Genomic DNA, 24,862 nt, shown 5'->3' with positions numbered 1-24,862 from the left:
ACAATCCTATATTGTAGGCAATCTGAGATAACACCCTTTTCATTTCAGTTCAGTCCCATAAAATTACCACTAACATTACAACTCATGCAGAACACAGATAAATGTAAAAATGTCACAGAATTCTTCCAGATGGGACTTTTAGTTCCACTAGATCACCATCCACTTTTTTACTTGTCTAATATTTCGTTACAACCTTCTATAAGTTAATTTTCTTTCCACTGGCCATGTAAATCACAAATCAATTTTCATTTAAAATGCCTGACTCCAGATTGCTCCTGAAAGCTCAAGGCATATGCTTCAGTGAACTTCTCCCAGATTCTTAATGTACATTAGAAAACTGTTGTGTTTTTTAAAATCTTTTCTTAAGGAATTAATTTTACATTAAAATCTGGCATGAGACCCGGGACATCCTATTTTCCCCCCTAAAATGCAGATGTAATTTTAAGGCATGCAATCACATGTGGTCAAGCACAGGTCACGACAAAATTAACAAATATGGCAACATTTTACACCAGCAAAAAGCACAGCACATTTGTTAAAGAACACACACAGGCACACACATCTATTCCATACACAGGCATGTGGGCATACAGTCTAGTTTTTTAAAATATAATGACAGATCAAGTGTTAGATCAAGTCTCTTTTATACCTGATAGTTCTGTGAATGTTTTGGATGTGGAAATTTTGCCTTGATGGGAACACCCTTTGGGAATGCAGGTTTCTCCTTGATCGAGAAGAAGGAATTCAACCTCAATACACTGAGATTTTCTCAGAAATATTCAGACCGAAAAGGTCATCTTTTGCTTTTGTTTTGAGAATGTAACATATCCTGATTAAAACAATAATATGTGGACTTCCGTGGTGGTGCAGTGGTTAAGAATCTGCCTGCCAATGCAGGGGACACAGGTTCAAGCCCTGGTCCGGGAAGATCCCACATGCCGCGGAGCAACTAAGCCCGCGAGCCACAACTACTGAAGTCTCCGTGCCTAGAGCCCGTGCTCCGCAACAAGAGAAGCCACCGCAGTGAGAAGCCTGTGTACCGCAATGAAGAGTAGCCCCCTCTCGCCACAACTAGAGAGAAAGCCCGTGCACAGCAACGAAGACCCAATGCAGCCAAAATTAAGTAATTAATTTTAAAAAACAATAATATGGGAGAAAGCTGGGAGATTATGGATCCTCAAATCATCATGAAACAGGTCCCTTTTGGAGTTTTAGCTCCTTAATTAAAAGTTTATTATTTTAATGGTATTCTAAATTGAATAGGTTTTTACCTTTGATAATACACCTAATGTATTCCAAGAGCGTGTGAAATTCAAAGTGGTTTAAAGTTTTTTTTAAATTCATAAATGGTATTTTTATGTGAACACAATTGAAATGTTTCAGGTGAGAAGGGCTCTTAGTTCTCACTTTTAAAATACAGTTGACAGGGCCTCCCTGGTGGCGCAGTGGTTGAGAGTCCGCCTGCCGATGCAGGGGATACGGGTTCGTGCCCCGGTCTGGGAGGATCCCATATGCCGCGGAGCGGCTGGGCCCGTGAGCCATGGCCGCTGGGCCTGCGCATCCGGAGCCTGTGCTCCGCAACGGGAGAGGCCACAACAGTGAGAGGCCCACATAACGCAAAAAGGAAAAAAAATAATAATAATAAAATAAAATACAGTTGACAGATGATTGTAAATCTGTAAATCACATGATGACATAATATTCTGGAACATTCAGGAGGTAACAAGCAGCATGGAAGTCTGTGCCAGGTTTCAGTGGGAAAAGTGCACTTACAGACTCAGTTGCACCTACTGAGGGACTCCCAGAATTTCTGAAGAGCTGTGATGGTGATTGGGCATGTCCTTTTTCTGTATTCACTATGGGAGTCAATGTGTCATTACAGAGATGCTGGGGGCTGATCAAGTGTTATTTGTTTTTCCAGTAGCAGTGATTTTTTTACATTTTTGGTTTGCATTTCATAAGATTGTCAGTCTTACAACCCATAAATTATATTTTCAAGTTGCTAGTTGGGATCAGGTAAGTCACTTACCCGTGGCTCTAAGATGTGTGTGCTGGGAAGAGGCCATAGGAACCCTGTGTACTCTTGTTAGCATCCTGCCTCAAGCGCCTCGTCTTCATCCCCATGAAGTGGGGTGTTTAGCCGCAGAAGGCTGGATAGGTTAGCCATTTCCATAGCTACTGATTCTCTCATTACTTTTTAAGTGAAGAAATGTGATAGCATTAGTGGTTTTTGAACTGCAAATATTCTCAGAGCAAGTCTTTTCCAGTTGGAAAAGCATTGCCTGGGAAACACAACTTTCTGCCTGGAATTTGGCCAAAAATTAATGCTATTTTATGACCCGCTCATTAATCTCCTGAAAAAAGAGTGCAATATAGTTTTATGAGCATCAATGACTTTATAGTTTCCAGGGGCTTTTGTATACCGGCTCTTTCCTTTGAGGCGACCTGCCTACCTTATCCTGCATTCTGTTCTCTGCCAGAGTATAGAGCAGACTGTATATTACGAAAATGCAAAACACAAACCAAAAAAACCTTGATGGTAAAGTGTAGCTCTGCTAACTGTAGTTATCACTTTAAACAATTCCATCTATTACATATGAAAATGCACCAGAAATGTCTAGAAAACCTATTAGGAATATAGGATTGGATAGAAATGCTAATGTAGAGGATGAACTTACTTTTAAAAATATAACTTGCTTGAAGCCTTGAATGATAAAAATTTAGGCTACAGTAAAACGAGAGCTAGAGATAGCATTTACTAGAAAAGTAAACATCATACTCCAATTAATTACAGAGTAGTCCCCACCAGACCAAAGCACAAGTATGGTAGAAACAGTCATGGCATTCAAAGCAGGAGCAATACCCTGGCATGGAAGAAATTCTTATGATTCAGGAAGGAGCTTAGATAGCACTCAAAGGTAGGGAAGATTTCAATATTGGGGAAAAAATGCTATAAAGAAAAAGAGAACTATTGCTTAAGTCCTGAATCTCTTCAAAGAATACCTCCATTGAATTCCAACAGTCAGCATGTTTCACTGAGCAGGCCACCACTTGAAAATCTTCTTCAAGGAAAATTTTCATTTTATCTATAGGTAAATATTTTTTTTTGTCCAGTGAAATATTTAACTGTAATGGAAGTCAACAGCAAAAGAACATTTGCATCACAGAAACTTCTTTCCTGGTAAATATTGCTAGTGTTCACCTGTGTATATACACGTCTGTATACACCTGAAAACGTAAATCCAACCACAATTATATAAATACTGTAACTATAATATTTACCATTTTAAGCACATAAAGCAGAAATTAGGCAACTTCTAAAGTGTATACTCTCCTTAAGGTTATTTTAAAATTTGGAATTATACCTAAATGTATAATTTAGGTATAATTCCAGGAATTAGTCATTAGGTAATTAATTGATCTCTCAGGAAAAGTCATTAGGTAATTAATTGATCTCTCAAAAATGCTCCTTCAACCACAATGAGCTACCACACCTGTTAGAATGGCTATTATCAAAACACAGGAAACAAAAACAGAAAACAACAAGTATTGGAGAGTATATAGAACATTAGAACCCTGTGCTTTGTTGGTAGGAATGTAAAATGGTGCTGTCGTTATGAAAAGTGGTATGGCAACTCCTCAAGCAAATAAGCACAGAATTACCATATGATCCAGCAAGACCATTTCTGGGTATATACCCCAAATAATTGAGACCAGGGGCAAACAGATTATTTGTACACTCATATTCATAGCAGCATTATTAAACAGTAGTCAAAAGGTGGAGGCAACTCACGTGTCTATCAACAGATGAATGAATAAACAGAAGGTGGAATATATATACACAACGGAATATTATTTAGTCTTAAAAAGGAAGGAAATTCTGTCAAATGTTACAACATGGATGAATCTTGCAGACATTATGCAAAGTGAAATAAACCAGTCACAAAGGGACAAATACTGTATAATTCCACTTAAATGAAATACTAGAGTAGGCAAATTCATAGAAACATAAAGTAGAATGGTGGTTGCTGGGGGCTGGGGGGGAAGGGGTAAATGGGAAGTTATTGTTTAACAGGTGTAGATTTTCAATTGTGAAAGATGAAACTTTCTAGAGATCATGGTGGTGATGATTGCACAACAATATGAATGTATTTAATGCCACTGAATTGTAAACTGAAAAAAGGATTAAAGTAGTATATTTTACCATAATAAATAAAAGACCAAAAAAAAAATGAGGGAGGGGAATGGGATCTGGGAGTGTTACAAAAAATGTTTCAAGTGTATTTGCAATATTTGCTTAAGAAATAATACAAAGCAAGAAGGGAAAAATGTTAGAATTTGATGGAATACTGGGGTAGGAACATAGGTATTCTTTTGTTATTCACTGTACTCCTCTCTTATGGTTTAAATATTTCAAAATAAAAATATTTTTTAAAATTTTAAATGAAGAAGTTAATTCAGAATTAATTTCCACATCCTTAATAAATTATAAATTTATTAATAAATTAAATTTTATTTTTAATTAAAATTCAAAAATATCATGTATGCTTTTTCTGAAATTGACAAATTCCTTAACCTATTTGTGATCCCTGTTGTTTACTTATTTTCAAGACCAAAGGTTAGCTGAGTAGCCTTGGTCATCTACACAGAATTTGGTTTGTTTCATAAGAACCACAGATATACCTATTACTCAAGAATACCCCAGAGGGAATGTTAGAGCACAATATTAGATATATTTGTAATGAGGCTGTTGTTTTCTTACTAAAAATTTTCAGTAGTTCCACAAAGGATATTTGCAAATTTCTGAAAATTCCAGAAAAATATTGATTTAAATCACTACCAAATGCAACTGAATGCTTGAAATTTTAGGAATTATCTATCTGCTAAGGATTAGTTATCCAGACTTGATCTACGTAGAGAAACTGACAAAAGGAAAAGGAAGAGACTTTTCATGGCAAAATATTATTCGACTGATGTAACATAGACAAACTTCCTGCTTCCAATATGTAAAAATTATGGATAAAATATATCAAACATTTAAATATACAGGCAGAAAGGAAAATTCTCAGGCATCAGAAATCAAGAACAGTGAGATCACTAACTGACCCCTGGTTCCCTGGAGAGCAGCCATGGGTACAGGCCTGGCCAGCCTGGGGCTGATGTTTGGCCACCAACCCAGGGAGGGAATCTGAGCCCTTGGGCCCATGCAAGGAGAGCTGTTTGAACTGAGTCCTTCATAAAAATCCAGCACCCTGAAAGGGCTGCCCCAGCACTGAAAAGAGATGAGACAAACCCCATTCACTAGCCCAGGGAATTAACAAAGATGTTTGTTTCTGTTAAAGGCTCTGGGTAGGGAAAAATGTGAGAAATTGAAACCTTGGTCTGATTATATCATAGTTTAGAGTCTAAATTTATTCTGTGTACCTGGTGCAGCTATTTCCTAGCAGAGAGATCATTCGTGAAGTCTACTGGGCATTTGGCAGAAGCAAGTGTAAAGCCTCTTATTAGCAATACTCAGGTATTAAACCCAAAGTTTAAAGGATTTCATAGAAAAACTCTCTGCTTAAAGTGAGTTCAAAATAAAAACAAAAATTACTCATGACGTAAGGAAATACTCTATTACGAGGAAGAGAGAGACAGCAATAATTAATTAGCTCCTCAGGCACTTAAGCTAAAAGGCAGTCTGAAGATGATTATAAAATAAGCATATTTAAAGGGATTAAAGAGAACTAAAAAAAAAAAAAAAAAAAAAAAAGAAACCATAAGGGAAAAAATCAAATACAACTTCTAGAAGTGAAAAATATAGACTTTAAAATGAAAAAATTACGGTTAAACATAAGATAAACATAATTGCAGAGAGAATTTGCAAACTGGATGATAGCTCTAAAGAAATCACACAAATGCAGCACAAAATATAAAGATAGAAAATATGTGAAGGAGGTTAAGAGACACGGAAGACAATGTACATGTAGTAGGAGTTCCTGGAGCAGAGAACTGAGAGAATCAGGGAGAATGAATAACGACTGAAATGTAAGGAATCACAAGTTCCAAGAAGGATAAATAAAAATAAATTCATACCAAGGTCTTTCATAGTAAAATTGGTGAATCCCAAGGAAAAAGAGAACATTCTTAACATTAACCATGATTTAAAAAGACATTTAATCTATGAAAGAATGACAGTTAAACTGACAATATATTCATTAACAGCAAAAATAGAGCCCAGAACATAATTTCTTCATTCACTGAAAATAATAACTGTTAACTTATAATGCTAAGTCCAGCTAAATAATAAAAATAAGACAAAAGAACCATTAAAAGCATCAGAAATCTCTGGAAGGAGGGAATGGGATACAAGACATAATGATGAGTAAAAAAAGAAAAAATTGGGGGCTCCCTGGTGGCGCAGTGGTTGAGAGTCCGCCTGCCGATGCAGGGGATACGGGTTCGTGCCCCGGTCTGGGAAGATCCCATATGCCGCGGAGCGGCTGGGCCCGTGAGCCATGGCCTCTGGGCCTGTGCATCCGGAGCCTGTGAGGCCACAACAGTGAGAGGCCCGCATACCGCAAAAAGAAAAAAAAAAAAAAGAAAAAATTTGCGAGTGCAATGAAAGCTAAGGGAGCTTGTCAACACAACAATCTGAAGAATAACTAACGCTGGGCAATAATAAATAGAAGGTAGGAGATGATCAAGAAGTTTCGACTGTCATTTAGGAAGAAAAGATGAAAATACTGATTTGTTTCTTTAAGGCAAACAGATGTTTAAAATATGTGGGTAACAACTAAAAGAATAAAAATAGATGTTTAACTTCTAATCCAGTAGGTGGGGGTAAAAAACCCCCACAATAATGGGGATGTAATATACAGCAAACACAATACAGCCAATAATATTATAATAACTTTATGTGGTGACAGATGGTAGCTAGACTTACCATGGTCATTATTTCCTAATGTATAAAAATATCAAATCATTATGTTGTATACCCGGAACTAATATAATATTGTAAGTCAATCATACGTCAATAAAAAAAGAAAAAGAAAACGTGATAAATCCATTAGAATGCAAGAAACGAGAAAGATATGGTTTAGAAAAACTCACAAAATAAGATGATTGAAATAAATTCTAATATGTCCCTATCTACATGTATCAACATGGATAAATCTCAAAAGCAAAATTTGAACGAAAAAGGCAAGATAATAAAATATATCTAGAGTGTGCTACCATTATGTAAAATTTTAATACATTCAAAATAATACTATGTATTTCATGTATGTGTATGTGTATATATATATATATATATGTAGTAAATTTATAAATGAATGCACTAGATGGGTAGCGGTTACTTCTAGGAGGGAAAGAATGTCATGGAATGGCTGGAGAGAGGAGAGGATCTTAGCATTATTTATAATGTTTCTATAATGTTCCATTTTTTTTAAGATAAAAGGCCTTAAGCAAATGTGGCAAAATGTTAATAGTTGTTAATCCTAGGTCACTTTATTATATATATATATATATATAATATATATTTCTTCTATATTTCAAAGTGCAAAGCATAATAATTTTTGAAAAGGAAAGAGAATTTTAGATTCTGATCAATGAAAGTTGCTCATAAAAATTGTATCCTTTTTCTCTCTCTATAGATAAAAATCCCAAGCAGTTCCTAAACCACAATGAGGAATCTACAAAATATGTTCTAATTTTCGATACCAAAGAGGATCCTGTGTGATTTTCTGCCTGGGGGTACAAAATTTAATTATATGCTAATTATTTTTATTTTTAATGAACACTTCTTTTAACCCATGTCACATGTATAGAGATTTAGAGAGAGACTCCAGGCCAGGCTAGTGTAATCCAAAAGAAGTATAATTTGAGCTACAAATGTGAGCCACACATATAATTTAAAATGTTCTAGTATCCACATTAATAAAGTAAAAAGGAACAGGTGAAATTAATTCTAATAATATATTATATTTGCCCTAATATATTCAAAGTATCAGTTTCAACATGTTGTCAAGATAAAAATGTTAATGATATATTTGGCAATTATGTGGATTCTGCATTTACAGCAAATTTATATCGATTTGGACTAGCCACGTTTCAAAGGCCCAGTAGTCATATGTGGCTCATGGCTACCATATTGAACTTTGCAGCTCTAAGTAATAAAAGTGGCTCTCATTCATTTTGCATTTACTAAGTGTCAGGCAGTACCCTAGGTATGGTACATACAGTATCACATTTAATCCTTAAAAGAACTCTAAAAATATCGGAGGCAAGCAAGTAAAAGCAAATCTCGGAAGTCAGATCACACAGCCAGCAAGCTGTAGAGGTGGAATTAAACCAGGCCCATGTGACTCCTGGCTCGCTCTGTTAATCGCTGTGCTCAAGGGTCACCTACAGACACAGCCTTTCTCCTAATTAATCCTCCCCTGATCATTCAGCTTCTATATTCACCAATCACCTCAAATCTGACTCTTACCAGGCATTTGGATTTTCAGTTGGGTAAATGCCCCTTAACCAGACCCAGAAATGGTGCTAAGCGCACCAGTGTCTTTTACCCATCTCCTGTCAAAGAGCTGGGAAATGGGATCTAATATTTGCTCTGACTCAGAATCACTTCCCAATGAGGTAAAATGCAGGAGAGCAGCAATTTGCAAAAGAAAGGGAACAGCGGCTATCATTCAACTCAGCACGCTGCAACCATCTTCTGTCCTTTTGTCTACATCCATTGTTCAACTACTTGACAAACTTCTATTTCTAGCCTCTCTATAAAAGTCTCCCCAGTTGGGGAAGTCATGCACCTTTCATGGTTTCATAATAAACTGGAGATGAGTACCAGTTCAGAATCAAAGGAAATAAAACTCCAGTTGCTGCAGCTGCCGGGGCTGCCTTCTGAACATGGCTTATACAATATTTCATCTGTGCTGACACCTTTCACTCTCAATTATTTGGCTGCTGTCAAAACAAATCAATCAAATTATGGCACTGTGTCTTCATGTTACCATTCCATTGTTAAGTTAGTGACATTAACTTTGAAATATATGGAAGTATAAATTTTATCTCTATTATTTATTTAATGCAACTTTCTCCCATGTGAGTTATTTTCCAAACACAGCAAACTCAAATTATCTTATGTCAAATGTTGAATATATATATGCTTTGCTAAGAATTTCTAAAATAATGGCACACAGGGGAACAGAGATGCATAAGGGTGTGTTAATGGACCTGCATATTCATGCTAATCCTAACCTAGTGACAAATGGCAACCATCCCCAGTTCTGTTTTTTTTTCTTTGCTTTTTGAGTTTGGTCTATAAACTTGGTGAGCATAGTTGATTAATATTATTTGGGAGAAGGTGACAATAAACCAAAGGAAAAGGTGAACGTGGAAACAAGATGTTTTTGGAGGTTAAGTTTGCTCACAATCAGATAAAATTTTCCAAGATAAATCATTTCCCAAAATTAAAACTACATTATCTAAACTACAGTTTTTCCCAAGCTCAGATGTCCTCTTCTTTGGCACCCGGGCTAAGCACAACATGCTGCTTCTACCATCCTGCATGGTGGCTACAGTAAGCATGACCCAAAGTGCTTTAACAGGAAGAAAGCAAGGAAAAAAGACTCCAACATTTTCACTTTGAGATTTTAAGGCTACAGCTACATTTTTAAATAACAGATTTAAATCAATTGAGTAACTTTTCAGCCAAAGAGCAAACACTTGAAGCTTTTATGTACAAGCTCTTAAAGGAGCTTCTTTCTCCATGGGAACTTGGCATGTCTTTAGAAGATAAAAAGCAAACTGACAGATACATTTTTCTGGCTCCTCCTTGTGGCACTGTGGCTATATTAGGGGTAAACAATAATCAAAAGCGCCAACATGAATGTGTAGATTATGTCCAATGAAAGAGGATCCGAACATGGAGAATTACAGGAGCGCCAGCCAAACCTGAAGCAGAACAATCATACATGTTGGGAACTCTTCCTTCTTTCTCTTCCAATGGCTTGAATTGTGTTCCTTCCCTCATCTCCTCTCCCCCAGAAATGTCTTCCCTTCCCGGCTTTGGTCATACTTGTTGATGGTTTCTACATAGGATCTCTAGCACCAATCCCCTTCTGAGGTTTAGATCCTTGTATTTCCAACTGGCTACTGGTATCTCCATTTAAATTTTCCACAGGCAACTTGAACTAGTCACGTCAAACTCAACTAACAATCTCGCTCTCTCTCCTCTGATCCTATCACATTTCATCCATCCCCAAGTCCTACCAAACCCACCTTGTTAATGTCGCCTAAATCAGTCCTCGGCTCTTCATCACTGCTACCAGGACCCTTCCTCTTCCGGATTACTGCCATAGCGTCCTTCCTTACTAGACTGGAGTGCCTACCACAGTGCCTGGTAAATTAGTAAGTCTTTGTGAAGTTGATCAATCTTTGGGCATGGTTCATGGGAGGAAATGAGGTTTGGCTTTTCCCTAGAGGGAGCTGAGACATAACAGCCTGACCCTCTCACTGGGAATCTGTCCTGAAAACATTACACACGTAAGAGAAGACAGGACTTTTCTGGAGAGCACTAGCTCTCCATTCTCTAGACAGTGGGCAGAGGGGAATGGAAGACCATCTCCCATTTCCCTATTTTCAATACCTCCCCATTCCTGGACCACACACTTCCCTCAGATACAGAAGTCCTCTTTATTTTGGTGCCAGAAGAAATTGGAACAAACAATCCCAGTTCCCTCTCATCCTTGTTAACAGAGGGAGACTGAGAAGCATTTCAAGTGGCCTTTTCCTTTTTCAGGCATCTGTGCCATTCTAGTGGCAGCCATCTTGGAAGAGCGCTCTAAAGTCTGGCTTGGAATCTAATCCAGTTTGCACATCCTAGTGTAGACACATTGATAGATGCCATCAAGAACCCTGATGGATTTGCATCCTTATTACATGCAAACTGAGGATCACATTACTTCCCTGCCTTCTGCTTTGAAAATAAATGCTTTGGCTTTGCTTTGACATTTATGTGGCAGCTGGAAACCATTATCCTTTGACAATGCTTTATTCCATTGACAGTATCTCTTAAATACACACTATACTAGTCATACTTCTCATTCATGTGCTTCCTGTTTAATCCATGCCCCAGTGCCTCAGTGAAGCCTGCTTCAAGGATAATGCACTGCAGAACGAGCCCTTCAGGTATTTTAAATAAAAAGTCTGAAGCCTCGGAGATATGGAGGTTTGAAAAACTGTCAAAGTAAGACACGTGGCAACAACTTTTCATAACTTCTTTATGGCGGATTTGGTATTATTGTATGGTGTGTCATGTGGGGCTCTTCTGAATAACACTGCAAATATGAATTTATGCTCTAGGTATTTTTAATATTGGACTTTGAGACAGCAAGCCATGTGCCAGAGGCTGAGAAATCACTGCATACTAAAAGGCAGAGCCCTTTCTTCTCGTGTCTATGGCAGGTACTGCACTGCTCGTTCTGGGAGTGGTATTAGACCTCTGTTGTCATGTACATCATGCTCCTGGGGATGCAACTTTCTTCTGAGTGTGGGCATCGCTAGACTAGTGCAGAAGTAAATCACAAGGAAAGGTAGCGCACATGGCCACCTAATTGTTTTGTCCTTCCTGAAGGAAACCAGAATACTCAGTACACGTTCCCATGCCCCACCCACTCCCGGACCACACTTTCTCCTTTGATCAATAAGATCTACACGTTTAAAGGCAGCCTCATAATATTAAATACTGCTCATACATAATGAATGCATAGAGTTTCTCTGTGGTTGTATTGTTTTTAGTTTGAGAAATAATCCACTTTGAGTTGAGAGATGTTTTTTTAAAAAGATGGTCAGAAGGTCAAGACCACAGACCCAGAGACTTAACCTTGTCAATGCTTAGAGTGCTGTTTGGGGTATGACTTCAAAGCATTCTAATGCTTTGTACCTTCATGAATTCAAAGAATCCTAATTTTGAAATAATACTTACAATAGAAACTTTAAGAAAGAAAGCAATCACCCATAATCTCTCACTGTCTAGAGTCGACCAGTAGCACTTTATAGTATTTTTCTTCCCCTCTCTCTGTGAGGTGTGTATGTTTGGGCTTCTTTTAAATGACTGGGATCAAATTGTGTATGTTTTAAATCTTTATTATTTTAGTGTTAGCTTCTGCATCTGAGAAACAGAGCCATTAATGCTTTCTTTACAGGGAGAACTGGAGTCTCTCGTTTTCATGAAGCTTTTTCTAGTTTTCATTCCATTAGCAGTTTTGTACTCACACACATTTTTTTTTTTTTTTTTTTTTTTTTTGCAGTACGCAGACCTCTCACTGTTGTGGCCTCTCCCGTTGCGGAGCACAGGCTCCGGACGCACAGGCTCAGCGGCCATGGCTCATGGGCCCAGCTGCTCCGCGGCATGTGGGACCTTCCCGGACCGGGGCACGAACCCGTGTCCCCTGCATCAGCAGGCGGACTCTCAACCACTGCGCCACCAGGAACGACCACACACATTTTTTAATGTTTTAAAATAAATTAGTATTTTCTTGGTATTTCATAAGCACTGCAGCATCCACCTACTTCTTCTTGTGAAAAGAATCGAGGTATATTTTAAGTACAGTGCAATTCACCCTTTCTAGTCTACAGTTGTCCAAGTTTGACAAACACATAGAGTCATGTACCCACCACCATGATCAAGTTAGAGAACGGTTGCATCAGCCCCTAAATCCCCATGCTCCTGCCACCCCCTGTCCCTGATCACCACTGATCTCCTTTCTGTCCCTATAATTTTGCCTTTCTCTGAATGTTACATCAATAGAGTTGTACTTTTATATGTGCTCATTTGCTACATTAAATAATCTCCAATTGTTCCATATATTTGCTGTCTACTTTTATATTTATCATTTGAATACTACTACTTTAAGACATTGTTAATGTGCTGTGCTCTAAGCTACTACACAGATGGTCCATGTATCCTAATTGGTTCATCTAACATAGAACCTCAGTGTTGGGATCTTAAAGGTCACCTAAGTCAAATACTCACGCAATGGATCTTTAAGGCGATGGCCGCTGGACACCACAGCCCCTTGTAGTACGGTTTCCATCACGCACTCTTCCTCCCGCCCCTCAGGAGCATCTTTATTCACACCGGCAGGGGGTTGACCAGGTGACCCGCCTGGCTCACAGGATGTGAGGGGAAGTGAAGTGTACCACTTCTGAGCCAAAGCTTTATGAGCCACTGTGGTTCTGCTGGTCTGTCTTACTGTTGTGATGAGAAAGCCCCGTCCTAGGGAGGGGCTGCCCCTCCAGCCTGGATCCCAGAACGAAGGTGTGCAGCAGAACCGCTGCCCGCCTGCAGCCCCCATGGACGCTGGAATAAACACAAAAAATAAACCTTCCGTGCCCCTCACTGAGATTTTGTGCCTGTTTGTTCCTCCAGCATAACCGAGGGAAAGCTAAAAGATAAATGTCCTGTCCATCAGGCTGTCGGGTATTTCTTCACTGAGAATCTGTATCATTAACTTTTCCAAGCACCTAGGATTCACTCTGGGACATGCTTCCCCCAGACATTGTACGGCTTAGTCCCCCACATCCTTTGGGGCTCTGTCTAGTGGGGGGACCAAAATTGATGATCCTGTATAAACACATCATGTCCCCACTCCTGACACCCTTCAGCCTTCCACTGCTTTACTCCCCACACAAGCACAGAAGTGCCTTTAGGGAATCTCTTTGGTTTGTTTACTGCTATATCCCAAGTCAAGATCATGTCCTAGAATGCGATGAAAGCTCAATAAGTATTTCTTGAGTAAATGAATAAACTTAGTAAAAAAATGAAAACAAAAATAAATAAGTCCATTTCTAGTTGAGCTGGTGTGATTCTTTTTACTGTCAGATAATGGAAACTACGTCATGTGATGGGTCTCCCCTTTGATTTATCCTCTAGTTTTAAACATTTGTCTAGGTTTCTTCTTTTTCTAATAAACAGCTTTTGTCTTTCATGCTTCTTATATTACAAGCTGCTTTGAATCCCTGGAATCACACAGGCACAGATAAGTAAACACAAACCTGTATCCATGCAAATATTGTAGTGTAACTGCATTGTTTTTAGGTACATTTGTCTCTAACATTTCAAAGCCTTAGAGACAAATGCACTTAAAGACAATGCAATTATGTACTCACTGTGCACAGGAAAGGCATACAAGACCCTCCAGTGTCACCCCTTCCTGCCCCTCCAGTCTGATTTCTTACCATCTCAGATTCCTGATCTTCACTTCAACAACAACCAAAACCAACCACAGAATTCCGTAGCATCCGTGTTCCCCATTCCTCTTCTCTACACTGAATGTTCTCTGTACTTCTCTTCACTCAATGAACTACTGATTTTTTTTATTGAAATATAGTTGACTTACAACATTATATTAGTTTCAGTCATACAGCATAACGGTTCAGTATTTTTGCAAATTATACTCCATTACAGGCTATTATAAGATAATGGCTATAATCCCCTGTGCTACACAGTATACCCTTGTTGCTTATCTATTTTATTTATTTTTATTTTATTTTTTTAACATCTTTATTGGAGTATAATTGCTTTACAACAGTGTGTTATTTTCTGCTTTATAACAAAGTGAATCAGCTATACATATACATATATCCCATATCTCTTCCCTCTTGCGTCTCCCTCCCACCCTCCCTATCCCACCCCTCTAGGTGGTCACAAAACACCGAGCTGATCTCCCTGTGCTATGCGGCTGCTTCCCACTAGCTATCTATTTTATATCTGGTAGTGTATATATGTCCATGCCACTCTCTCACTTCATCCCAGCTTACCCTTCCTCCTCTCCGTGTCCTCAAGTGTGTTCTCTACGTCTGCGTCTTTATTCCTGTCCTGCCCTTAGGTTCGTCAGAACCATTTTCTTTTTTTTAGATTCCATATATATGTGTTAGCATATGGTATTTGTTTTTCTCTTTCTGACTTCACTCTGTATGACAGACTCTAGGTCCATCCACCTCACTACAAATAACTCAGTTTCGTTTCTTTTTATGGCTGAGTAATATTCCATTACCCAGCAATCCCACTACTGGGCATATACCCTGAGAAAACCATAATTCAAAAAGAGTCATGTACCACAATGTTCACTGCAGCTCTATTTACAGTAGCCAGGACATGGAAGCAACCTAAGTGTCCATTGACAGATGAATGGATAAAGAAGATGTGGCACATATATGCAATGGAACATTACTCAGCATATCTATTTTATAGATAGCAGTTTGTATCTGTTAACCTCATACCCCTAGTTTGTTCCTCCCCTGCTCACTGTCCCCTTCAGTAACCACAAGTTTGTTTTCAATATCTGTGAATTTGTTTCCGTCTTGCATATACATTCATTTGTATTATTTTTTAGATTCTGCATGTAAGTGGCATCATATGATATTTATCTTTCCCTGTCTTATTTCACTAAGCATAATATTCTCTAGGTCTATCCAAGTTGCTGCAAATGGCATTATTTCATTCTTCTTTCGGCCCAGTAATATTCCATATTGTGTGTGTGTATGTGTGTGTGTGTGTGTGTATACACATCTTCTTCTTGATTCGATCATCTGTTGATTGGGTTGCTTCCAGGTCTTGGCTATTGTAAACAGTGATGCTATAAACATTAGCGTGCATGTATCTTCACTCATCCATCCATCCGTCATTCATTATTGAGTCCTATACTGAGCCAGCACTGCTCCAGTTCGTGGACCACATCGACGAACCAAACAAAGATGCCTATTACAGGGCTTGCCAGGCACAGACAAGACATATTATAAGCACATTATATGCAGATAACCTCCTCTAGACCCCCAGGGCCAAGCATCACGACGCTGTGTCCACTCTCCACATGCTACAGTAGGCATGGCACCAAGTGCTTAAAAAGCAAGGAAAAACAAGACTCAACCATTTTTGAGATTTTTAAGGTTATACAGAAGGTAATAAGTATTATGGACAAAGGAGATAAAGGAAAGCAGGTGAGGGGGGAACTGGAGTATTGGAGCTGGCACAAGGAGGGAGGGAGGTTTGATGCTTTCTGGGGACAGTTTCCAGAGAACAGCCTGTGCAAAGGCCCTTGGGTAGGAGTATGTTTAAAGAACACCGAGGAGGTCACGGGGCCTTCACAGAGGCCGACTGAATTGGAAGAGGGAGGTGTGGGGCTGAGAAAGTAAAATAAATTAGACTGAAGATGTCTGTCTTAGAAAAAACTTTGGCACATGGAACTGACTGGAAGCAGAAAGGTCAGAAGCATTCATGGTTTCTGAAGGAACTAGATTCCCAAAGAAGCCACAAATCTTTAACTGTTGGAAACTTCAAGCAACCTTCAGCCCCCAAGCTTCCATAAGCTGTGCATGAATTGAGGAAGCCCCCAAAGAAAGGTATATTCCTCAACTTTCTCTTCAAATGTAGCCAAGAAAGATAACGGACAGAGGAGAATCTCCCCAGGGGTGTAGCCAAGGGCCAAGGTGAACCGTGGCCAAGGGTGTTTTCCAAGAAACGCCCACTGGAGGACCCCTCCCTCCCCCCAGGGGAGGGGACATCTCGATGTCTGCCTCCTGGGATGGGGGAACGGCTATGGACATATTGTGGCACATCCTTACGATGGAACAATCCTGGGAAATGAAAAGAAACTACTGAAATCCACAGTGTGGATAAATCTCAAAACTATTATGCTGAGCACGAAGAGTCAGACACCAAAGAATACATACATGTGAATCGATTTATATGCAGTTCGAGAACAGACAAAACTAATTGATAATGACAGAAAGTAGATCAGGGGTTGCCTAGTTGGAGGGAGGACACTGACTACAAAGGGACACAAGGGAACATTTGGGGATAATGAACTGTTTTCTGTATTGATTGTGGTGGGTGGACTTTGCATGGGTGCAAACAATTATTGAATTGTGCACTTAAGACCCATGTATTTATTGCATGTAAATGATACCTCCATGAAGTCAACAACAACAACACAAACAAAAAGGCACTGTAATGTCTCTTGCACATGAAATTCCTAACCCCTAAAACGATCCCTACATGCTTCAACCTCTACAGACTTTAATTTGGAGAGGTGGAGAAAACCAGGCCAGATTTCCTGCCACCGCTAAAGGCAGGAAAATCATCCTTGGCCTTGATTTTCCAACTTGCCTTGAACCTAATGGCTTTTCCACGTTCAGGGTAAGCAGCACTTCCTAATGTATTTTTGGTCATTAATTTAAATGTTATGCTCGACTTAACTGGAATGTTCACACTTTGATATAAACCTCCTACATAGCCCATTTATACTGCCCATTTACATTGCCCGCAGTGAAGAGTGGGTTATCCCGGCCTGTGCTATGGGAAAAAGCCTCTAACCTGAATCTTCTGTCCTAGAAGTGGACACACCTCTGCTGCCCCATTAAGCCCTTTGCTGTTGTTGTCTTTTGTGTGGAAGTTGTTTTTATCTACATTTTCTGCCTACATCTAAAAAAGGCCAACAATCCACCACATTTGCATGAGTTCCATAATGAGGATTTTATCTTGCCACATCAAATAATCATCTTGTTCCCACGCTAGGACAACTGCGAATTACACGTTTAGTACAGCTATCTGTGTTTTCAAATAAGAAGGAAGATGGGAGACACTGATTTAAGGGAGTTTATAAACTATGTGACAGAGGAACCTTAGTCATTTTCCTTCTTTGAGGTTTATGGTCATGATAAATCTTATGTTACAGGTATGGGTTTGCGGACAGGCACCTGAAACCAAATTCTTAGGAGCACAGGACAGACACAGGTCACAGGAATCGAGGGACCCTGAGTCGTGATGGTGGGAGGTATCTGGAAGGGGAAAGGGCTTGCAAAGGCAAGACAGGAGAGAGCACAAAAACTACACCTACCTCAGGTAAGGACACAGTGGGTTGAGGAGTAGATTATTTCTAGGTCTTATCTGAGTTTAGAGCATTTCTAGGCTTGCACCCCAGCCAGGACTTCCAAAGATTTCCCTTAAAATATTAAGAACCAAGACTCCAGCTTCGGCACCTCCAAATTCAGACCACAGGAGATCCACATCATCCTGGCTCGGCCCCACTGCGTCCCCCGGCCAAATTAAAGCTGACTGGACTTCAACATGGGCAGTCAAGCTCTAGTCCGACCAGGTAGACAGCCTAAAATGAAAAGGCTCAGCCTGACAGGAATGTGAGTTTTGGGGAGTTTGAATTTTAGATAGACGTGGAGATAGGGACAAAGACAGAGATGATGGGGAGAGATAGCAATGGAGAGTGCCTGAGAGGTTCACGAGTTGGGAAGATGCATGGACTCCAAGGAGACAGAATGGAACGTGAGTGAACCAAAATTGTGGGTTAGCTAAAAGTCAACCAACTTGGTAGAGAAGAGTCACAGGAGGAGGCGTGGAAGAGAGGAGACAGGTTATTAGTCACCTGGGAGTGGGGACAGATGCCTGCCTGCTCAGAGGGGACAATGATGCAGCCTGCAGCCTGTGAGTTCACTGGCTGGACTCTGTTGGATTCTCTAATCCCCAAACCTCGTCCCAGGCTCCCTGAGGCTGGGCTGCAGGGCTGTTTCTAGGATTCGGAGCGATTTCTAACTCCTCACTCCCGTCTGTTTCCTTACAAGAAGACACTATAATGGAAACAGCAGTGCACGTCTCTGTCTCTCTCTCTGTCTCTCTGTCTCTCTGTCTCTCTCTCTCTGCCTCTCGGAAGGATCTGAAGAAAAAGGGAAAACAATCCCCAGGCTGTGCAGACGGGTTTCCTGCAGGGCAATGTGGTCTCTTTTTCAGGATGCAAAGCTTTTTCTGGATAAAATCTCAGAACAAGGGCTTCCCTGTGTTTTAATTATGCAAGGGAATACCTCTTGGTGTTGGGGATATAACTGTCCTGATAGAAGCGGACACGTTCTCAAATAAGTTATTCCTTTTGGTCATTATCATCATTTAGAGGCCTGGGGTGGTGAGGGAGATCAGGAGAATTAGTGACGGTGCTTATCACAGTCGCATGGCTCCCGGTGACCCTAAGGTGCTGGGAGTCTGGAGGACGCTGCTGGAGATAGTGGGGGAGGGCCAAATGAGTTTTGAAAAAGCTCCTTGGAGCAGGCTTTCTTAAACTTGAGTGTGCACAGGAGCCTCCTTTTAAGAACGCAGATTCTGTTCAGGGTGTCTGGGATGGAGCCTTGATGAGATGCTGATGCCGCCAGTCTGGGGACCATGCACAGAGAAGGAGACTGAGATGGGACCCCTGCTGCCTGAGCAGAGAGGAGCTGCTCTCGTGTAACGTGTCATTAGTGCTCATTAAAATACATGCAGGGATCCCGGCCTCCGAGGCTCTGAGAGCTATTCCATGTCACTTGATACGGAACGTAAATGAACCGGCTCTCAAGCCCTTTAGTAAAGAGGAAGATACTTGAAAATGTATTCCTGGGATTTCAAACCATTAAGAAACTGATATCATTTTTTTTTTTTCTTAGCAAATTTGTGGCTTTTGAGCTAGAAGAATGCATAGGCTGAAGGACCGGGCAGGAAAGTTGGGAAATAATCAAAGACAATTCCAGTTGGCAGACTTATTTCGTGAATAAAATCTTTTTTTTTTTGCGGTATGTGGGCCTCTCACTGTCGTGGCCTCTCCCGTTGCGGAGCACAGGCTCCAGACGCGCAGGCTCAGCGGCCATGGCTCACGGGCCCAGCCGCTCCGCGGCATGTGGGATCTTCCCAGACCAGGGCACGAACCCGTGTCCCCTGCATCGGCAGGCGGACTCTCAACCACTGCGCCACCAGGGAAGCCCCGTGAATAAAATCTTAATGCTTCACAATGAGGAAAAGGGGAACCATCCAGAACTAAGTGCCTCCTATGGAAACAGGTCCTACTTCAGAAGTGTTGAGCATTCAGTCTCTTCCCCTCACACTGACGAAGCAAATCTGTCTTGTAAAATCACGCGAGAAGGTGGGCTAGCTATTATAGGTGGGCAGACTTACTGGTTGTTTTAAAAGATTCTTAAAAGCCTTGGACTGAGGTTCCATTTTCATTGTCTAGAAGCAGGCCATGGGGAGGGCACAGAGCATTCTACCCTGCCGGTTGTATAGATTTGTGTAAGGACTCCTTCTCCGGTATTATAACCCATTTACGGGAACACCACCCTTGAAAAAGGATGAGACTCAAGGACTTCTAGGACTGGCTCAGTCTCAAAGTCAATCAGGACCCCCGCAGATGACTTTCTGGCCACCCGCCATCACCCACCATCCTGAGTCCCACTACCTTCCATGACATAACCTGGGGAGCTACACAAGCTGTAGACGCGGCCAAGGGATTGTTAAGGGCCACAGTAGGTTTCCGAAAGGTGGTGAGATCATCCTTGGGTTGTCTGCTGGCCAACAAGATGATGGATCGGCATTGTCCTTCAGGTGGCAGACACTGATCTTGGACACCTTGCAGAGATGAGACGTTTTGCTGATTCCCATCCTTACTGCCCTTGGACTTTTTGCAGGATGACCATCTCTTTCTGGTTTGTCTGGGATTTTGCTGGTTTCAAAGGTGAAAATTACATGCCCCAGGAAAACCCCCAGTCCTTGGCAAACCAGGATGGCTGGTCCCTTTTCAGACTAATGAGGTCTGGGTGGTGAAGAACTTATGTGGGAAGATATGAAAGGAACAAAAAGCTGAAGGAAACTGGAAAGGAGAAATTTCCTGGACCGTAACAGTAATTTAGGAGTTGGGATTCATTCATAAGGATATCAAAGAAAAAAGGTGTTTGGAGGAAGAGCTTGAGGGTTAAGAATAAGTAGGAAGCTTTTCCTATAACTGGCTGACTTGCAGCTGGGAGGTGTTTTCGTAATGACCTCCTGACTCGCCTCCAGCATCATTGAAATTTCAAAGATGGAGACAAAGGGAGAAATAGCCCCTTGTGCTTGTGTAGTAGACAAGAGCTTGACCATCAATTCCAATACTCTTCTGAAGATGAGGCCAACAGGGAAATTGTGTGAGAAGCACCAGGGGATAAAAAGAGCTAATACTCTTATTGAAACTACTTAATCAGGATACCAGTATTAGGATTCATTTTCTGAAACCAAAGGTGCCAAAAAGAACCAAATTCCAAACTATAAACTAATATTAAATTTGATTTTTTTTAAAAAAAGAGAGAAAATTTTGATGGAAGTCCACATTTGACCAGTCACTCATGTTGAACCCTTAAAAATAACCAGGTACTAAAATCCTAAGAACACCAAACCTTAATAAAGAGATAACAAGCCTGGTTTTTTTTTTTGGACTCTGTCTTTGGCATCCACTTTAACCAAGCAGGATTAATTCATGACCTGGGAGCTCTGTGAGCTTATGTTTATTTATAACATTCAGTATTCCCATAAGGGCAAATGTTCCAAATGGAAGCCTGCATTTTGATAATGCCCGTTTCTTCATTAAGATTTCATCACCCACCTACATTAAAAAGCCTCTCCCTACACTTTGTTGCTTTTGCTTTCACCTTGTTTATTCCTGCCTTATTTGCTTAATCTTGAGATCCTGGCTTCCCAGGCACTCTCAGATTTGAAACTAGCAAAGTTTGTGCATTAGCGTGTCCCAGGCATGCATGATTTATGAATGGCAGGTTTCTTGGCACAATTTAATGGTATAAGAGAGACTTTGTTTTAAACATTAAAGTGAAAGTCAAGAAGTGGCAACAATGGATGGGATATTAAAACATAGGGTGTGTAAAGAAGTTTGGGTCAAGAGTTAACCAGGTCTTACTTGGTCTATTCCTTAATCTATGGACTGACACTCTGACCATTTTAATAGGTTATAAGGAGCCCTGACTTAAGACCAACTAAAAAAGTACTTTAAATTGTTATTATGAAAACTTGCCCAACCAAACTCTCACTCTGTAAAAAAAAAAAAAAAATTTAATTGCTAACATTTATATCAGTGGAGAAAACAACTCCTTTGACCAGTCCAAAATAAATTTGTCTTCCCTTTTTTTAGGCATCCTCATCACATTCAAGCTGCTTCTCCATCATAGCAGTTCTTCCTCTGACAGTCTTTTGTAAATCAGTCTATCAGTCAGTGTTACCAAATCTTTTAAAGAAAAGTTAAAACCTTCGTTATATGAAGAGAACTACTCTTCCTGAGTCCAACTCTTATTATATGCCCATGATTACATAAGATAAGAGCTCTATATATAAGTCTATTTTTCTCATTACAAAATATGACCTCAAATAACATAATTTTTGTTTAATAATTATAACTAAAATATACTTAGTAAGAAAAATAATAAGTTAATTATTCCAAATGACACCTTGTACTTGAAATGTTCCAAACACTTCACACACAAACAAGTAATGTCTAACCTTTCTTTGCACATGGCTAAATTGAAGAACTCATGAGATTATAATCCGGGTCCTCAAATAACATCACAATCATTTTACATCTAAGTTTTTGATGTGTCATGCAATGATTGCTCATAAATGCTTCCACAAGACCTGAAAGGTTTCAAGTCAATGTTAAGACATGAGGACTGATAAAGCCCATGGCTTGAGCAAACTCAGGATTCACAGACACCTTGAAAACTTTGCTTCCTACATAAGCCTTTCATAGCCTTTATGGTGGAAGCAGCTCTGAACTACATTCAACATTCAGGGCACTTGTCCACTTCAGAGAGCATGGGCCAGTGGATGGAGCCCTACATGACACAGAGACACGGTGGGTTACCTTGTAGAGTTTGCAGTGGCAGAGTCATAATGCCTCCAGCTGCAGCTGCTGCTACCAGCCCTTGGATGTTGGTGAGATTCGCAGTGGGCAGTGTGAGGACCAGCCCTTGCTGCCCTCCTAGCTGTCCGGCCATGCTGAAGGGGATGAGAACAGGCTGGTTGAGGGCCGGCGTGCCTCCCGGCCTCACACCGGTGACAGCAGAGGCCAACTGCTGGGCCGTCAGAAGCGGCTGCAAGGAAACACAAAATCCCAGCTCACTTTCCAGTGGAACCAAGACATGGGATGTTAGAGCATTCTTCTTCCACTTAAGCTGGGTCAGAAAGTTCCTGAACAAGTAGCAAAGAGACATGTTTTATTCCAGAAAAAAAAGATTGACTTCTAGGAAAAAAAATTGAAATTGTATTTCATTAATCTTTTCGGAAAATTTCATTTGGTTTGGAAAGCTCAAATACCTTTCAAAGTAATACCCTACACATACATTATTCTTCCATGGATTTTCACTTGATCCTACTCTCATATATTTGAAACTCTCTGCTAATTTATCCTGTTTTTCCAAAAAGAACTCATTGGAATCAGTGGAATTTATTGGCTCAGAAGAGCAATGAAATACTATTTTCATCTATTAAATTAGCAAAAATAATGCAAAAGATTTATGCAACGCTGGTAAGTCTGTAGTGACACCATTATATGGATTTAGGACAGGTGGACTGGCATAAACATTTTGGAAAGCAGTCCATATCAAGGGCTACAAAAATATTCATCCCCTTTTGACTTAGAATATACTCCTGGGATATGCTTCTGAAGACACAATTTTTAAAAAATATATAAATGAATGAAAATATGCATTACATTTTAAAATATATAAATGTTGAAAACCAGTTTGTTATATTGATAGTACTAAACTTGGTAAGATATTATGTAGTCTTTAAAATGGATCATTCTGACACCTCTAGAAAAACAGAAAATGTTTATGAGAATATATAAAATTAACTGGATAATAATTAAGCAAGTGATGATCAAAGCATTATTAAATGGTAAAATTATATATGTATAATGACAAGATCTAAAAAGGAATATAGAAAAACAAAAACATTTGATGTGGATAAATTTGAAAAGCTTTAAAAAATGTCTTTTGTTATTACACTAATATTCTTTGCTCTGTTAAAATGACATTAAAAACACATGTTTATATCCACTATCCAACAGCCATTGTTTGATATGGAAAGGCAGCCATATAGGTGTGTACTTCTGGGCACTAGGTGTATCTGAGCTCACGTGTGAGCTCAGGTGGGGATCTTCAGGATGATGTAGGAAGGATTCCTTGTCCAATCAGGCCAGGTGACTGAAAGGGTCACTGATCTTAGCATCCTTCATCCGGGACTTTCATTGCACCCCTGCAGGAGCCATTTAAGATCTAATCCCATGCCCATTTTTCTTCTAGAGGAGCTGATAAAAAACTCTCATTGGGCAGTTTCAACTTTTTTGTTTTTAACGCAGTATGATTCTATGAAGTAAAAGGTAACTCAGTGTAGGTATAGTACAAAGCCCAATATTTAATAGCCAGGCACTATTTTAATGTGTATGAACTCCGATGTCCTATCAATGACATACTGAGTTAGTTATTTGTCCAAAGTCACATATCCAGAGGGGTGGGGGGATTCCGATCCAGCCAGGCTGCTCCAGAGCCCATGTTTCACTCCCTCTCAATACATGGAACAGATTCGGAGAAGGGGGGTGGCTTTATTTGAAGAATGAGGGATGGCTGAGTCATAAGCTTCAGATTGCTGGCATCATATCACTGCCAGTAGTGATACCATGATGAAAGGGAAGGCAAATGGGCAGTCTTCAGACTGTATGCAGGCCACAGATTTGGATGGTAGGGCCTGCAGCATTTTTTAAATTGAATTAATGGGCTTACAGCAGGGCATCCACTGTCCACTTTGTCCCAGTGTCCCCTGCTTCTCACTGTCTGGGTCTGTTGTGCTATGTTTCTAACCTGGAGGCACTGGAGTTTGTCACCCCAGTATGTTCACACACACACACACATACACACACACGCACACACACAACGTCACGAGCATGAAATTAGAAAGGGCATGGCCTTCAGAAGCTGGTTTCTGAGATGCCCAGTCAAACTGCCTCTAAGGCTCCATAAGAGATCAGGC

At 40.1% G+C, this 24,862-nt stretch overlaps 1 protein-coding gene across 2 annotated transcripts in view; it reads right to left on the bottom strand.

Annotated features, from left to right (window-relative positions):
• POU6F2 (POU class 6 homeobox 2) overlaps positions 1–24,862 on the bottom strand; it is a 480,044-nt gene that overhangs the window by 233,184 nt on the left and 221,998 nt on the right. For both annotated transcript variants that reach the window (XM_060108430.1, XM_060108432.1), the window contains one exon: positions 22,698–22,926. In XM_060108430.1, the coding sequence (XP_059964413.1) occupies positions 22,698–22,926 (229 nt within the window). The remainder of the gene's footprint in view (positions 1–22,697; positions 22,927–24,862) is intronic.

Source organism: Mesoplodon densirostris, chromosome 9 (genome assembly GCF_025265405.1).
Source record: "Mesoplodon densirostris isolate mMesDen1 chromosome 9, mMesDen1 primary haplotype, whole genome shotgun sequence".
NCBI classification, from domain to species: Eukaryota; Metazoa; Chordata; class Mammalia; order Artiodactyla; family Ziphiidae; genus Mesoplodon; species Mesoplodon densirostris.
Note: the sequence above shows the minus strand (reverse complement) of the source record. Positions and strands in the feature narration are given on the sequence as shown.